Source organism: Hevea brasiliensis, chromosome 16 (assembly GCF_030052815.1).
Source record: "Hevea brasiliensis isolate MT/VB/25A 57/8 chromosome 16, ASM3005281v1, whole genome shotgun sequence".
NCBI classification, from domain to species: Eukaryota; Viridiplantae; Streptophyta; class Magnoliopsida; order Malpighiales; family Euphorbiaceae; genus Hevea; species Hevea brasiliensis.
The window spans coordinates 35,726,609-35,742,131 of record NC_079508.1 but is presented as its reverse complement, the minus strand read 5'-3'; the positions used below and the strand labels follow the sequence as shown (position 1 = coordinate 35,742,131).

Sequence of the window (15,523 nt, the reverse complement as noted above, 5' to 3'; positions counted from 1 at the left end):
CACCTCGAAAGCTTTCCATAGACACTAAGAACACCAAAATCCATTGAGCGGTTTGCCCAATTTTTGTCCTGGAAGTTTTAGTCCATTTCGATTGGGCTAGATTTCTCGCAACTCGTGAACCCCATGAGAAAACCGAGAGTACCAGAGCGCTCCACTTGTCGAGAGCTTCGCGGTAATATAAATTTCAAAATTTTCTGACATCATTTTTCGGTGGGTCCTACGAAACTTCATAGTGTTTTTCCAAGCACTAAATGAGCTTAGAAAATTCCGTAAAAATTATATACTAACCCCCGTGTTGTAGGCTTCGTGTAGGTACCTTCAATTCACGGAAATTCAACGGTTGCCCAAGTCTATAAATTTTCGACCAGACAGACAGGCTACCGAAAAAGTCTTGGAATTGGGTCGAGATTTTGGCTACCCCATCATTGTCAGACGTCCCGAGTGCATCCCCGGGGTCGGAATCGGCATAGGTAAACCCGAACCTTACTTTTTCTTAATTGTCTAGTGCTTGAATTGGATTAAAAATTCATAAAATATTCGTGGTAGCTTAGAAAATTATAATTCCTTTTGCATTAGTTTAGTAATATTGCTAAGGACCGTGTGACAAAGTTTTAGAATTTTTAAAGCTTATTTGAGTAGTTTTTGCAAAATGGTCAATTATAAGGACTAAAATATAATTTTACATATTGTGATTGATGATTGTTTGGATGGGCCCAGGAGGGGCTGTGTGATGTGATTGAGTTGTGGGTGTATGATTTGTGGATATAGAAGTGTGTTTTAAGCCTTTTTGCAGGTTGGGTATGTCCTAGGTATAGGGGAGACTCTGCCGGATTTTCAGCACGACTTAGGATATCTTTGGTCTTTTTCTTAGTTTGTATTGGGTCAAATGTATTAAATAATTGTAATAAAATTGCCAGGTAAGCCAAGACAGCCTTCCTCCTCCGTCCAGCCACCACAGTGACTGCGGTTAAGTCTGTGAGTAAAATATTAATTTTAATTATAATTTCAATATTATTATATGTTCAGGCATGCTCATGCATCACTTATATGTATATATCTATGTAGTTAAACATTAGGCACATTTTATATTGCATTTTTAATTGATGAATTGCCATGAGTGTTGTTTATGGTAATTTGTAGCAGTATGCGTGCGTTGGTGTGCATGTGATATGATACTGGATATGAACAGGACGGGTAGACACGGCTTGAGGGATACTCGCTGGGACCCAATCGTTCCGGGTAGACACGGCTTGAGATCTTCGTTGGGACCCCGTATTTGGTTTATTAAGCAAAAGTCCGGCTTGAGATCTTCGCTGGCAGAGGTTGGATTAATAGGGCTGTATAGAGGATCAGCTCCCATAAATGTATTGTTTGACATTATCGGGTGTGTGAATGCTCCAAATTACCTTTTTGCTGTTATAATGTGAAAATATTGATGATGTTGCATTTCACTCCACAGGGTGCATTAGCTTTAGATAGCTATAGAGATTATGGTTAAAATTGATATTTTACTCTCTGAGTCGAACGCTCACCCCTATTCATCTTATTTTTCCAGGATACAAAAGATTTCTTGTTGAGTTCTAACCTGCCTCTCTCCCTTGCAGGTCGTCTATTAATGTCTGTAATATTTGTATAATTCTGTTAACTCCTAGATTCCACATGTGTTAGAAATATTTATTTAATTTGGGTCTATAATATATTTTCCATGTTGGACCTGTAAACTTATTAAATACATGTATGTTGGACTGGATGAGGGAGCCGAGCTCCCATTTATTTTTATGGCATCATGATTATATGGAGGGTGAGCTGAGCTCCCTAGATGATTATATATTGTGTTTACAGGTCGGTGAGTCAAAAACTCCTCGTTGTATGGTCCATTTTATGGACGGACTCTGTCCGGTTGAATTCTTGAAATTGAGCCCAAATGGGCCTTAGAGTTGGGTTGATGAATAGTTAGGCTTACTATGGGCCTCGAGGGCTTTAGGCTGGCCCAAGTCCTAGTGTCGGTCCGGCCCATAGGTTGGGTTGTGACACTTACAGACTCCCTAAGAAGATTGGACATATTCTAAGATGGAGGCATGAGATCCATATGCCTATAAAGGAAAGCGGATGTCGAGTAAGATAATTTTGCATCTCTGACATTCCAGATATTAGGGTTCACAAGATCCATCTCAAATAAGTCATGACTTTGTGCTCCTAGTATCCATTATGTGTTATGATAAGAGGAAATCGTAAGGAGCTCCTTTAATAGGTCGGGCACAATTGACATATGTAATGGTTAGGGGATCACTAGTGACATTAATTACCTTATCGTGATTTATTTTGCTATGAAACTATGATGTGCCTTAGGGTTACAATTAAACTAACAAAACAAAATTAGAGAATGAAAAATTTGAAAACAATTTGGCCAAAAGTAGAGTAGCCAAACTTGCACAATTATAACTATAAAACACATATAACCCAAGATCAATTCATGCCTAACAACTCTAGCAATTTGAACAAAACCCAAACAACTTAAATGAAAAGTAATTAAAATAGAAGAAAAAAATTGTACACTAAGACTAGATGTGCGACACTTGAATGGAATTGATGTTGTATTTAGCAAACTAGGTAGCAAACTAATGTCAAAACAATTAGCAAACTAGTGCTTTGGCTATAACTGAAATACACCAACTTTAAAACAATTGTTGGGTGAACTTCATATTTGAATTCTCCTTTTAAGAACACGCCAATTTGATCATAAACAAGTTGAATAAGCTTGATTGAAACTCAAGCAAGTTATTCTCCATGTTAGGGATGCACTTGATGTTAACAGAAAGGAAGAAAGAAGAATAGAACATAATAGAACTTGTTAATCTTCTTGGATAAGTTGATACGCCACCAATGAAAACCATCAAGGATTTTGAACCTTCAATCTTTGATAAGCTATGCACCACAAAGAAAGAAAGAATAATGAAGAATAAGTCGCCACACTAGAGGTGATAAGACTCAAGGTTACACACCACTCTTGAAGAGATAAGTATAGGGATAAATAAGCTCAAAGCTTAGATTTTATTAATCTCAAAAGCATTGTAAAGTTTACATAAGGTGTGGCCTATTTATAGGCATTACAAGTAATCTTACTCTAGCTAATAAAACTAATTAAAACAAGAAGTTAAAATTAAATAGGAAAACATGAAGTAATTAAAAGATTTAAATTAAATAAGAAACATAAAAGAAATAAGAGAACTAAATCTTGATTAGGTTAGGACTTCAATTGGCACCAACCTTGACTAAGTTAACCCTTGTGAAACTTCTCTAAAAGTGTTCAGAACAAGTAGATAAGAATTCCTAATAAGCAGGCTACTAAGTAGGCAAGTTACTACCTTGTAGGAAACCATCTCCAAGATGCATAAGGACTTCAAAAATGTAACTTTTGGCTTCACCAAACTTCCATATGCTATTTTAGTCATATTGGGCCCCCATGTGCTACTCCAAAGCCCACTAAGCCATTTAAACATGAACTTCAATATTGGGCATTTTTTAAGATGGTTCTTTTATGTCTAAATAAATTAAGTCTAGTTTCATAAGTCTAACCCATTTTCCTTTCTTTTAAATGCCTAGCATGCTTCTTAACCCAGTCTTGACTTAATTCATGGCGTGCTAAAAATTGGCTTATGTGAATGCCATGATGGAGCACATCAAGCCATCATGAAAGTGTTCATTGCATATGTATGAATGTAATTGTTTTGTTAAATATTTTATTCCTTTAAGTCATTTTTTACTCACTGAGCCCCAAGCTCACCTGCTCTCCTTATCTTCCCTTTCAAGTGACAAGAGTTGAAAATACAGTCTAGCACATACAGGTTATGGAACTCCTCTTCATGACATGTAAGTTATATAAACGTTTACTGTGCTTGTAACCAAATGTTTTACGATATAAATAAATTGTTTTATAGATTAAATGTGTTTTATGATGAAATGAGCCCCACCAAAGATTATAAAAGGAATGTTTAGGTTTGCTATGGGTTCAGGTGGCCCTTTATCAACTTATTTTTTTAGCACTAATAGCAGTCTTAGATTGGGCTATTATAGTTCACTTCTCCAAAATTTGGAAAGAACTTCAGTAGAAAACATTAGTGTGCTAAATATTGGTTCTTATGCTCACGAATAGGGAAAGTTAACCCTCCTTCCATCAAAGCTTAAACCACCAAAACCCATAACCCATAATAATACTAGTAGCCTTAAAGGGTGACACACAACAAAGCTAGTGGTAATCTCACTCTCATGTAGCCTGAAGGGTCAGTCTCCTCTGATTGGACAGCATGAAGGCCCCAAAGGTGCCATGCACCAGAAGATAGAGACCCTCTATAGAGCCAAAATCTCAACCTCAAACTACACCAAGAAACATAGCAGAGCTCACCTCTGTTGGAGCTAACCTAGCTAGATCTAAAATTTAACCCTCACTAAGAGATTATCGAATCTGTAGCAATATATATATATATATATATATATATATATATATATATATATATAATCTTTTCACAACCCCACCTAGAGGTGGGAAGGGAGGAACCCACTTTCGGGAAGGAGAAAAAAGTCATTCGGGCAAGGGAGGCCATTGAATGATAGAACTAAAAGATGAGTCTCAACAAGAAGAACAATTGATTTGAAAGAAAAGTTGTCCCTCTAAAAGCTATAGAAAGAATAAATTTATTCTAATTCGACTATATTAATACAGAAATAGAGAGACATATGAACTTTTTCTACATGGTTAGCGTCACGACTCAAACCCATGGTCGAATTGACATTAGACTTGGGCCAGCATAAAGCTTTGAAGCTCATAGTAAGCCTCACTATTCCTGAACTCATAACTAGACTTAGACTCAAGGCCCAACATGTAAGATAAAATAATACAAAATACTATAACTCAAATTTGAGGAATCCAATTCAACCCAATACATAATACAATAATCTAGGGATCCATCTCAACCCTAATATCCAAAATATTTAATTCATTAAATTGCGTTTACCATTTCAAATAAATATAGAATTTATTAGTACCACAGTGACGTTCTAAGAACAAAACAAAGTAAAATAAATACATAAATAAATAAACACAATAAAAACAATTATTTGAATAGTATCACAACCTGCGAAGAAAAATGAATATTGGATTCTAGAAGAAAAATGCCCCTCATATAACCTGAGGAAAAAATATTGAACAAGAATGAGCATTTAACTCATAAAGTTTAGATATTAATTATAGTTATAATTTCTATAACTATCTATTTTTAGTACAATCCTATTATTGAAAATGCACCAAACAAACAAATCACCCAATTCTTGCATGAGAGGATAAATTGGAGCTCCACATGCACACCTAATATATATTGGAAGTTGACACCATGCCCTGGCTCTCTGAAATCTAACATAATCTCTTAATCCTTTTTCTGCAAAAGTCGGCGATCCATATAGCCATCATACCTACCCCGCCCATCCATATCCATAAGTGTTAGTGAATTTCTCATGTCGTACCTATAAAGGGATTTCACATCTATAATACATATATATAAGCTCCAACATATCCCAAAGTGGCACAACACAAAAAATTATAATGCAACAGATTGAGAATGCTCCTAATATTAAAAAAATAATCAATATCAAACTCATAAACTGATCAATATGACTACAGCTGGTCTGTTGAAAAGAAGAAGATGATCAACTCCATTTATCTATACCGACACATGGACTTCTATCAATTAATTGACACAAATAATTAATTTAAACTAAAGAAGCAAGAAATAATTCTTAGAATTTTGCTAAAATTTCGACAAATTCTCCTCGGTAACTAGACCTAACCTCCTGCAAAAAAACTTAACAAAATGTAGCACATAAGGCCTCAGGCCCACAATAGCAATTACAATGCCCATTTAGGGCCTACAAGAAACCTAATCTCAGTTTAAATCCCCAATCTCTAACTCGAGTTCGTAACTCCTCTACTGCTAATAAATTATCTCTAGTGCTCCAAAAATTATGAGAATATTCCTGGCAGTGTTTTACGTCATCCTTGTATTAATTAAATTCATTTACTTAATTATACTAAGATATGAATATTTTACAGACTAATTAGCTAGCTTAAACTTAGATAACAAATACACAAGTTGAGTTAAGGTTTACCTTTGCTAATTCTATTACCTGGAATGCGTTTGAAACATCTAAAAATGCTGAAAACAACTATAAACATGATCACTTTTCAAGACAGGCCAATGGGCATCCAAACCGAGTCAAAAACTCGGTTCCAAGTGCTAGTAAGCTATTGCCAAATCAATCACACATAAACGAAGCACATAAATTGTTAATAATTTCATATATATGTAATTTATGGGATCGAAAAGGCTTGAAAATCTCATCGGTCGATCTAGGTCATCCGATGAATTCCTTTTTTCAAATGGTGACCGATTGAAATAGGGTTGATCCCAACTTGAAAGTTTTGGCATTTTTAGTTCAACAGTGGCCTCAAATCATCGATCCAAAAGTTGTATTTGCCAAAATCTGACCAAAAAGTTATTGCCTTCTATCTCCTCCCTTCACCAAAAACCACTACCACCATAAGCATCATCAATCCCAAAAAGAAAGCCCATACTGCAAGGAGTCATTTGCTATTGGTCCCATCAAGTATGGCCATAAGACGACGTCGAAAATGGCCGAAAAAGTTCAAGTGTCATGTTGTCTCTCCTTGTGGCACAACGGCCAGAAATCGCCTGCTCGTTGTCCGATCTATGTTCATACCTTCTCCTTTGCATTGCTCTGCTCCTGTCAGAGGACAATCAATAATGTTCGGTGGCGAATCGCCTAAAAAAGAAAGGGGTAGTGAGGGAAAGGAAAATTCAAGGAGAGAAAAAAAGGAAAGGGGGGAGGGGGGGGGGGGTGTGTGGGGGTTTCCTCCCAATTTTGATCGGCCCTTCTTTCTTTTTTTTTTTTTTACTCTTTCATTTAATTTATTTTAAATCCTTAAACTTTTTAATTTATTTCAATTAGGTCCGAAAACTCTTTTCATTCAATTCCAAACATTATAATACATTTATATTAAATAAAATAATAATAATAATAATAATAATAATAATAATTTAATTAACAATACACTCAAATTAATAACAACTAAATTAAATCTTAAAATCAAAATTAAACAGTAATAAAATAATGTACTTTCACACTATTATCATTATTATAAACCTAAATTAAAAAATTATTTAATCTATCAAATTAACTAATAAAATCTAAGTTAGATAAAAGCGTAATAATACTAATACATTAATTCTTAATATCATATCAAACTTTAGAACTAATCATTTAAATTAAAATTGAAATTTTAAAATAATAAAATATGTTAAAAAATAAAATAACATTAAAATAATTATTTTTTACAATTGATTAAATTTTTTTATGATTTTTCAACGAATTACAATTAGGAAGGAGCATTTTTCTCTCTATTTTGTTCTTTGCTTCGTTTTTCACAAACCAAAATTGTGAGGTTTAAACTTTTTATTCATATTTATACTTCTTCTATTATATTAAATTAAAAATTTTGTATTTGTTTTTATTTGTAAATTTTGATAAATTTTGAATTCTTATGAAAGATGCATATAATGCCTAAAATGTGTTTCTTATTTATTTTTATCTTCCTTTTTATTATTATTATTTATATTTACATACTTACAAGGCTTATGCTTCAAAACATAAATGTGTTTCTATTTTTATATATCTTAATATGGTAAGGAATGAAAAACAAACCCTTTCTTAGCTTGCACAGAGAAAATTAATAGAAAAAAAAAATCTCTCCAACCATTTGAGAAGAAATTTAATTCTTAAATTATATATTTACAGATAATAAATTTATTAAGAAAAAAGGAAGTTATATATATGAAATTTTATTTTTCAGTTTTTAAAATTTTTTTTCTAAAAAATTACTAAATTTTTATACAAGGAAATTGAAAAAAGAATATCATAATTATCGTATTAACATTGGTAAATAATTATGAATTTTATATATCTTAAAATCAACTTTAAAATTAATATTTATTCCAAATTAGACTTTGACTCTTACAATAATACAAAATGCACATGAACATAATATTTGCTTAATTAATGAAGCGCACCTATTAATATTTGTTCTCTGAAGATCTTTTCTGCATCAAATATTTGACGCATACCAACTTTAATAACAAATTCAATGTTGATATATATCTTGCAACAACTTAACGCAACTAATTAATTAAATTAAGTATTATATACACTTAAATTCATAATTTTTTTCTATTATAATAAAAATATTCAATTATTGGGCAACTAGGTTTAGTACTTGGTAGACATGGTTATTTATTTATTTATTTATTAATGTGTATTAAATTTTGAAAAGAATATTAAGCAAATTATTTATTAGTTTATTTTTAATTTGAATTTATATAAATAGTTGAATTATTTTACATATTAAAATAATTAATTAAGTCAATATTGTAATTTATTTACTTATATTCACCCTTTAATTTTTTTTTTTATTTTTTCAATGTGATATATAAAATAAGAAGAGGATTAGACTAATGAATTAAAGTTGGGACTACATTTTTGCTGGGAAAAGAAACTACATAGATGAAAATTATCATTAGAAGCAGGCAATAATAAAAAATTAAAGATAAGCAATTTGAGGCACCAAAAAAATTACATGTCAATTCAAAAGTTGTGTCATCCACTGCCATCTGTCTAATACAAATTAATTAAAACACCTTTCTTGGTCTTCAATTATAAGGTCATCATGTGTGGTGAAATATCAAATAGAAATAGAGAGTCCTCCCCAGAATCGTGAGATATTAAATTCAAATCTTAATTAAAGCCAATAACTAAAATATACAACATTTTGATATTTCATATTCCTCTCACAGAAGAGATGACAGAATAATTGTGCAAGGTCAAAACATTCTCCATTCCTAGTTCCTACCTCTCAGTTCCTACAAAAGCCAAGTGGACAAGCCGGAGGCCTACGACAGTTATGATAGAATGAAAAATACAGAAGAACAGAGCTTAGTTTACAAACTTTTCTTTCCCAGTTCAATTTAAACCATTATAGAAGCCATGTAACACATAATCGGCACCACCATAAACCAAATATAATGCTGACAACAAAATTTTTTAGGAATAACCATTACATAGACAATAGCTGTTGCAGAAGTATTTTGAGAGACATCAAATGAGAATCTGAATTTTAATTGATATAATAGCCATTTTTGAAATCTATGCCATTAATTTGATAGATAAATCGACTTAAGATCTTGCGGCCAGGAAAGTGCTTTTATTCAAAAATCAAAAGAAGCATCAGTCTCTGGTGACAAACCTACTGCCTCATCACATTTAACCTGGTAAAAAAAGACATGTAACACCAAATTGATGGGAGAAAGCACTCTATTGGGAGAAGTAAACTGATTGGAAAAATTTGCATACCTTGTATGATGTCCAAGCATCAACTAGGAAAAGGAAATGCATTAATTAACTGTTATTTGTAAAGTCTTTACGCCATCATCACCACAAACATGCTTCAGAAATTTCAATTTGCCTAAATTTATGGGATAAACATAAACTAAAAACATCAATGTAATAGCTATATGCTCTCTCACTCTTAATTCTCCTCTCTATGGTTGAAGCATTGAAAGTGTTTGAATATTGTTATGGATAACTACACTCATAAGGTCAATGACAGTCATCAATTCATCATCCACTTCTTACCCCACTTTCTAGACTAAAGTAAATCATAATAAGCTTGGAGCGTTTGTCAAAATGCCTAGACATAATTTCCCATCAGAGAAAATCTTTCATCATAGTAGAAACAATAGAAAACAATAATAACATGCATAATATCTCACTAACGAATGATAATTCATATGAAAGGCATCAATTGAACTTAAACCCACTATCGAAATTACATAAGGAAATGACCAGTTATCATAAATTTAAAGATTAGATTACAGAACCTGCCAGTTAAGCACAAGATTAGTGGGGAAGAAGGCAAACTTTAAACCTTTGGAGGCATTTGTTATGAACAAAGCATTGTAACACATACATCACATGAAAGGTAAATATTGCTAATACTACTTTCTCTGCTGCTAGAACAACATTACCGTCTGTTCCACTTGTATTCCATTTCTAATTTTACTATTCACAGAAATAAAATCACAATCTCAGACAAAAGCACTCTCACCAATCAGAATTCACTCAAACAAAACACCCAAAATTCCATAACTTACTTCAACAACCAAACCTAAACATAAATCTAAAAGCAACCCTGAAAAAAAAAAAAACCCCTAAAATACATGAAAGTAAAAATACCTTGCAATCCCACGATCTCTGCTAAGCCCTTTTCCAGAATCACCCAGAGAAAAATTGCAGAAATCCCACGAGCTAATATCACAGACTTGAAACAAACTTCGATAGCAGCCACAAATGGAATAATGAAATCGATGAATAAAAGCAAAATAGAGAGCGATAGAACAAGACAAAGAGAAAATAAAAAAGTCAAGGACAGAGGAGGTTAGGAAGAATCGAAGAAAGGGGGGAGTTTATCTCTGCGATAATGAGAAAGGAGAGTAGAGAAGAAATGATGGGTGAACCACGCTATGGAGAAACACGGTGTGTTGGTTGAACCCTTGTTTTTCAAAAATAAATAAATTGAATTAATTAAAATTACAAAATATAAAATAAATGGAATTATATTTTTAAATAAATCAAAATAAAATTTTAAATTAAACAGATTTGATAAATTTTAAAATTCAAAATAAATTTTCATCAATCAAAACATCTATCAATGATGAGGAATTTTATATATTTAAAGTAAAATCATGTCCATTGTATGGAATTACATTAAAATTTATGCAGATGCAAGATATAAATTTATTATTTATTTATTTATTTTAAATTATTTATATTAAAGCTTTTTGAAAAAGGAAAGTTAAAATTAGATTTTTATCTTTTAATTATGTTTTTTTTTTCACTTAAGAAAAATGAGTATTTAATAAAATATCAATTTTCCATTTTAGTGAAGAAGTAATGAATTAAAATTGTACGAAAATTTCGCAACGCAAATTTGTATATATCCTAGTGCAATCCACGTTTATAGAAATTCATAATTTTATTTTTTATATATAATTTTTTATTAATTTTTTATATAATATAATATTATTATGATATTATATATATATTTTTAAATTATTTAAATTGCAATTTTAATTTTTATATTATTTTAATTAATTATATAAATATCCATCAGATAAAATTGTAATTTAAACTTTTTATATATAATTTTTTTATTAATTTTTTTATATAATATAATTAATAATATATGAAAATTCTCTTAATTTTTTAATACCATATGTGGTGTTCTTTTATTCTTTAATTTTATAATTTTCTTTTACTTAAAAATCATTATATATCAAACCCAATATTTGCAATAAACTTCAGCCATAGGTTAAAAAAATCTAAATATTTCAAGTTAAACTTTGTTATTAATCCTAACTCTATTTTATTTTGAATTTAATTAAATTAATGTTCAATGGAGTAAAAGAAATTAGTTTCTAACCTGAATTTTAATTTTATTAAATAAAATATACAACAGATAAATTTTGAATCGAAAGTTATTAGTTTCTAAGTGTAAATGAAGAAATTAAAAATTAACAGAAATTAGTTCGTATTTTGACTTTAAAATTTAGTAAATAAAATGAAAATTATATTACTTTTGAAACCGATATAAATCAGTTTCTAAATATAATAAGATAACACTTTAATTTTTGAAACCGAAAGTAATCAGTTTCTAAATAACAAAAGAAATTAGAAACCGATATAAATCGGTTCCTAATTTGACCTCAAAATTTTATCAATAAATTTATTTTGAAACCGACACAAATCAGTTTCTAAATATACCCATAGGAAATAGAAACTGAAAAGAATCAGTTTTTAACTTTGCTTTAAAAATTATTAAAATAAAATATACGATACGTAGATTTTGAAACCGATATAAATTGGTTTCTAAATATAATTAGATAATAATTTAATTTTTGAAATTGAAAGTAATCAGTTTCTAAATATAACTAAGGGAAATAAAAATTGACAGAAATCAATTTCTAACTTTTCTTACATAAATTTTGAAACTGAAAGCTGTTAGTTTTTAAGTCTATGAAGAAATTAGAAACCGACAAAAATTAGTTTATATTTTGACTTTAAAATTTAATAAATAAAATAGAAGCTATATTACTTTTGAAACCGATACAAATCAATTTTTAAAAATAATTAGATAATAATTTAATTTTTGATATCGAATGTAATTGGTTTTTAAATAACATTAGGAATTAGAAACTAATACAATTCGGTTCCTAATTTATCCTTAAAATGTAATAAATAAAATTAATAATAGATTTATTTTGAAACTGACATAAATTGGTTTTTAAATGTAACAAAGGAATATTAAAACTAACAGAAATCAGTTTCTAGCATGACTTAAAAATTTATTAAATAAAATATAAAATAGATAAATTTTGAAACTGAAAGCTATCGGTTTCTAAGTGTAAATGAAGAAATTAGAAACAGATAGAAATCGATTTCTATATTGACTTAATTTTTAGTAAATAAAATAGAAAATATATTAATTTAGAAACTGATATGAATCGGTTTCTAAATATAAATAGATAATATCTTTATTGTGAAATTGAATGTAATCGGTTTCTAAATTGAAATTAGGAACCGACGATATTCAGTTTCTAATATGACTTAAATATAGTGGAACTAATTTGAGCCTTCAAATTAGAAACAGAAAATAATTCGGTTTCAAATGTTGGTTTGTAATCAATTTCTAAATTGATGCAAAATTTACTGCTAAATTATGCCGCATAATTTAGAAACTGATTTGTATCCGTTTCAAATTTCGATTTCAAATCGGTTGCTAATTGGTTTCTGATACATGTAAGTTGTTTTACTCAAATTCCGTTTTAAATTACAAACTAATATAAATTCATTTCTAAATTTGATTTTTATTCTGATATTTTCTTGCAGTGAAAAGTGTGCTAATTTTTGTTAAGGATTAATTCTTGTGCAAAAAAATCCTATTGATAAATGTAATTATTATAGTTAATGAATTTGCATTAATACATATTAATAAATTAGATTAGTTATGTATTAAATTATATAAATAAAAGTTTTATATATATATATATATATATATATATATATAATCCACGCCTTGTGTGAGACTAAATAACTAAAAAATTAAAACTTTTATAAATTTTTTTTAAATTTAATTAAACATTTTAATTTTATCATTTAAATCCCAAAATTTCGTATTATTTTTAATTTTAACAATTAATTTAATTAAATAATTTAATTTAAATATTTACTAATAATATTAATATTAGTCAATCATTTTAATTTTTTTGTTATTTTAATAATTATTTTCAAATATATTTAATAAAAATATTATTTTGCTGATTTAAGTTTTTATTATTTTTAAAAGTTATAATTAGATTTATTTTTGTTATATTATTTATTAATATTTAATATTTAAACTCTTGAATTTTTTTTGTTTGTTAAGCTTTAAATTCGATATAAAATAATTAAAAAATATGAGTTAAAGTATAACAAAAAGAGAGAAAAAAAAATAAAATTAAATAATAATAAATTTATCAAAAATAATGAAAATATTAAAATTATTAAATAAATTAATAAAATTAAATAGAATGTCAATATATTAATGAAAAGAATTGAATTATTTGTTAATGGATGAGTTTAATTATTTTTAATTAAATTTATTGTTAAAATTAAAAATAATATAAAAAGTTTATAATTAAATTAATAAAGTTAAAATATTTGATTAAAAATTGATGATTGGACAAAAAGGTTTTAATTTTTTTTCATTTAACCTTTTCAAGAAAAGTTATAGTATTATTAAACGGGCTAAATCAGAAGAGAATCTTACTAATATTTCAACTCATCCACCCTAAAAATTTAGGAAATTAAAAAAAAATAAAAGAAAAACACCCTTTACCCTCTTAATCATATAAGACAAGAAAAAAAATAAAAAAAAAATACCCTTTACCCTCTTAATCATATAAGACAAGAAAAATAGAGGCGTACCCAACCCAACCCCCAATGGGGGAAAAAAGAATAACCTCTAAGGACAAAAGGGTCTGCCCAAACGAGTCCTGTGGCTGGGGATAATGAAGTGCCTGAGCCTCCCTTCTTGCTCCGTCAAATAACCTTCACAGAGAAAAGCTTTAGAAAACTTATCTTCCACCACTCTGTCCACATCATGAACAAACACATCAGTCTCTCCACTCTCTCTATTCCTCGCCATTAACCCCGCCGTGTAAATCGCCGTCATCCTCCCTGGCGCCTCGTCATGATAACCAGTTGGAGCATCAACCATGATCAAGTCCCATTCTATATCATACACATCGCTAGGGAACCCCTTGAGTGCAAGTTGACATTTGGAGAATCTTGGATCACTCACCACTTTGCATTCTTCTCCCATTCCAGTCTCCATCAGCCCATCTGCTTGATGCACTTTGGTGTCGTAGCTCACATGGTAGGATTCTAAACTGGGTATTTTCTCCTTGATCTGCTCTATCCAGGACTTGTCTTCTTCAAGGAAAACTGTGCGGCCACCATGGTTTAGAGATATCCACATCAAGCTGTCATGGCCAAGGCCAAAGACTAGGAAGTTGCAGGGTGATTTTTTCTCCAGAACTCTTAAGGTTACAGAGATTTCTTTCAGGGTTTGTTGAGGAGTTATGTTTGTAGTTGCGTAATGGACGAGAGCATTAGCCAAAGAAGGTGGGGTTTTGGTGCATGTTGGGTTTAAGGGAAGAGATGGACAGGAAGAGGAAGAGGAAGAGGAAGAGGAACAGGAAGATTGTTCTTGATCATCAGGCTGCAAGCTTGTAGAATTGGCAAGGTGTTTTTCTGATATGGGTGATGAATTTGGGTGAGAATATGTGAAATTGGACCAGATGATGAGAAGAAAGAGGGAGAGGAAGAAGAAACAGAGGAGGATGAGCTTGATGTTAGTGGGAGATTGAGTTTTAGACCTCATAGCTGTGAATATGTTTGATGAATTTCCCAAGAGAGAGAGTTGCAGCTAGCCATGAAATCTGTTTCAGAAAGCTTGAAGTTTGGTCTTGTTCCTCAAAGAAAGAAAGGTGGTGGGGGCCTTGGAAGGAGAGGAGACAAAGACATTAATAAATTTCGTTTTCTTAGAAGAAAGTAATAGAATGGGATGGTAAACTGAGATTTGATTTTAGATTTAAGTCCTGACGTTAATTAAATATATTAATTAGAAAGTATTAAAAAATAATTAAAAATTAAATTTAATAAATTTTAATTATAAAAATATTAAAATAATAAAATAATTTTTTTTAATTATTTTTTTTAATAATATTTAAAATAATATTTTTACTCAAAAAAATAATTTTAACTTTTAAAATTCAATATTAATCAGGCTATTAAACAGTGG

At 29.9% G+C, this 15,523-nt stretch overlaps 1 protein-coding gene and 1 long non-coding RNA gene across 2 annotated transcripts; both read right to left on the bottom strand.

Moving 5' to 3' along the window:
• Positions 1-8,877: 8,877 nt before the first annotated feature.
• Positions 8,878-10,888, bottom strand: LOC131174728 (uncharacterized). The gene is made up of 2 exons (XR_009144963.1): positions 10,357-10,888; positions 8,878-9,389 (listed from the first exon to the last, which is right to left on the bottom strand). It is a non-coding gene; the product is annotated as an uncharacterized LOC131174728 (long non-coding RNA).
• A 3,078-nt stretch (positions 10,889-13,966) lies between these two features.
• Positions 13,967-15,305, bottom strand: LOC110653210 (glucuronoxylan 4-O-methyltransferase 1). Its single transcript, XM_021808782.2, has one exon. The coding sequence runs from the start codon at positions 15,101-15,103 to the stop codon at positions 14,183-14,185; it is 921 nt and encodes a 306-aa protein (XP_021664474.2). The 5' UTR covers positions 15,104-15,305; the 3' UTR covers positions 13,967-14,182.
• Positions 15,306-15,523: the final 218 nt, after the last annotated feature.

What these genes read in the sequence shown, in the direction of transcription:
- LOC110653210 (XM_021808782.2), bottom strand. Translation starts at nt 15,103, where the DNA reads ATGAGGTCTAAAACTCAATCTCCCACTAACATCAAGCTCATCCTCCTC.